The sequence below is a fragment of the Eurypyga helias genome, unplaced genomic scaffold (genome assembly GCF_000690775.1).
Source record: "Eurypyga helias isolate BGI_N326 unplaced genomic scaffold, ASM69077v1 Scaffold52157, whole genome shotgun sequence".
NCBI classification, from domain to species: domain Eukaryota; kingdom Metazoa; phylum Chordata; class Aves; order Eurypygiformes; family Eurypygidae; genus Eurypyga; species Eurypyga helias.
In genome coordinates, this window is record NW_010264673.1 from 2,155 (window position 1) to 3,682 (window position 1,528).

Sequence of the window (1,528 nt, forward strand, 5' to 3'; positions counted from 1 at the left end):
ATTCAGCATTTATTGTTCAGCATAACTAATTGATCCACAAACTATGATAGAAAATAGGTAATAATACACACCAGGACTAATCTCTGTGATTCAGACAAGCAAAATAATATAAGACATCTGTGAGATAGGTGAACGCAGATATCTTGATCAAGCTGTGGTCAAGTTCCTTACAGTGCAATTACCCTCCTTTTAAAACATGCTTACATCTGCACATTACAACAGTTTCCCCCACCCCACCCCTCCCTACATAGAGTATCCTTGCAGATTTTTAATATGAACATTCTACACGTTTACATTAATTAGTCAGACAGTCCAAACAGTGAATTTATCCTAATGATGACCAAAAAGCTGCTCCACCAACAGAAAACACCCAATCATTAGAAAGAAAAGTAGGAATAATAGTAGCTGTGCTGTAAGGCTAGATCAAGCATGGTTTTATAGCTGTTTTTTCAGTCTTTTACATAGCAGTGCATTTTGCAGCTAGTTCAGTAAGTGCAGATCCAATACCTTAATGGCTTTCTTGGTGGTTTGATAAAATGCTTGCCTAAGCAATGTACCTTTCTCTAATGATGTCTGGGTCTGTTCCACCTGGCACAGTGTTTCAGTTCTGTCACAGCCTCACACATAAGCTGAGTCACTTGACTGAGTCCTGCCAAAGTTAGGCATGCTCATTCTTGGCAGGTCCTTATTTCTGATTTCGTATATGGATTTCCTCTTTGCCTGTACGCCTCTCACTGCCATTTTGATCTTTCTCCAGCCCAAGTGGTTCAGTTCTGCCAAATTGAGCACCACACAAATCCCACTGACAGCAAACATGAATACCAAGAATACAGTCTTCTCAGTGGGTCTAGAGACATAGCACTCTACTTCTTTAATGCAAGGGTATCTGTCACATTCGTACATGGAAGGGACATTGAATCCATACAGAAAATACTGTCCCACTAAGAATCCAATCTCTAGGGCATTTCGAAAGACCACTTGGATGATATAAAATCGAGAAATGCCTTCTTGCCTCCTCATCTTTGACTTTGTAGTTCTGATAGCAGGGTTGGGAATTTCCTTCACTTCTAAGCAGTCTGGCTCTGCCTCTTTGGTGGAATTCTCAGTGTTCTGCAGCACCCCATTGACAATCGTGTTCTTGATTTTTTTACTGTCCTCACGCTTCATTGAATCCTGGTCCCTCTCCAAGGTGAGGAAGACAGTGGAGTACCTCCGTTCCCTCTGCTTGGCAGACTGGTGAACAGAGTACGTTATGAAGCAAAGGCTGGGAGTGCACACCATGATGATCTGGAACACCCAGTACCTTATGTGAGAAATAGGGAATGCCTGGTCGTAACAAGCCTGGTTGCAGCCTGGCTGCAGCGTGTTACAGACAAACATAGTTTGCTCGTCATCGTACACCGTCTCCCCTACAATGGCCACAATGAGTATCCTGAAGATCACCACCACGGTCAGCAGGATCCTGGAACAGAGAAGCCCGTCAGTGCGCGCCGCCGCCGCGCGGCCGGGAGCTGTCCAGTGCTGACCG

At 44.2% G+C, this 1,528-nt stretch overlaps 1 protein-coding gene across 1 annotated transcript; it reads right to left on the reverse strand.

Annotated features, from left to right (window-relative positions):
- Positions 1-458: 458 nt before the first annotated feature.
- On the reverse strand, positions 459-1,513 carry GJD2 (gap junction protein, delta 2, 36kDa). Its single transcript, XM_010156442.1, has one exon. The coding sequence runs from the start codon at positions 1,378-1,380 to the stop codon at positions 619-621; it is 762 nt and encodes a 253-aa protein (XP_010154744.1). The 5' UTR covers positions 1,381-1,513; the 3' UTR covers positions 459-618.
- Positions 1,514-1,528: the final 15 nt, after the last annotated feature.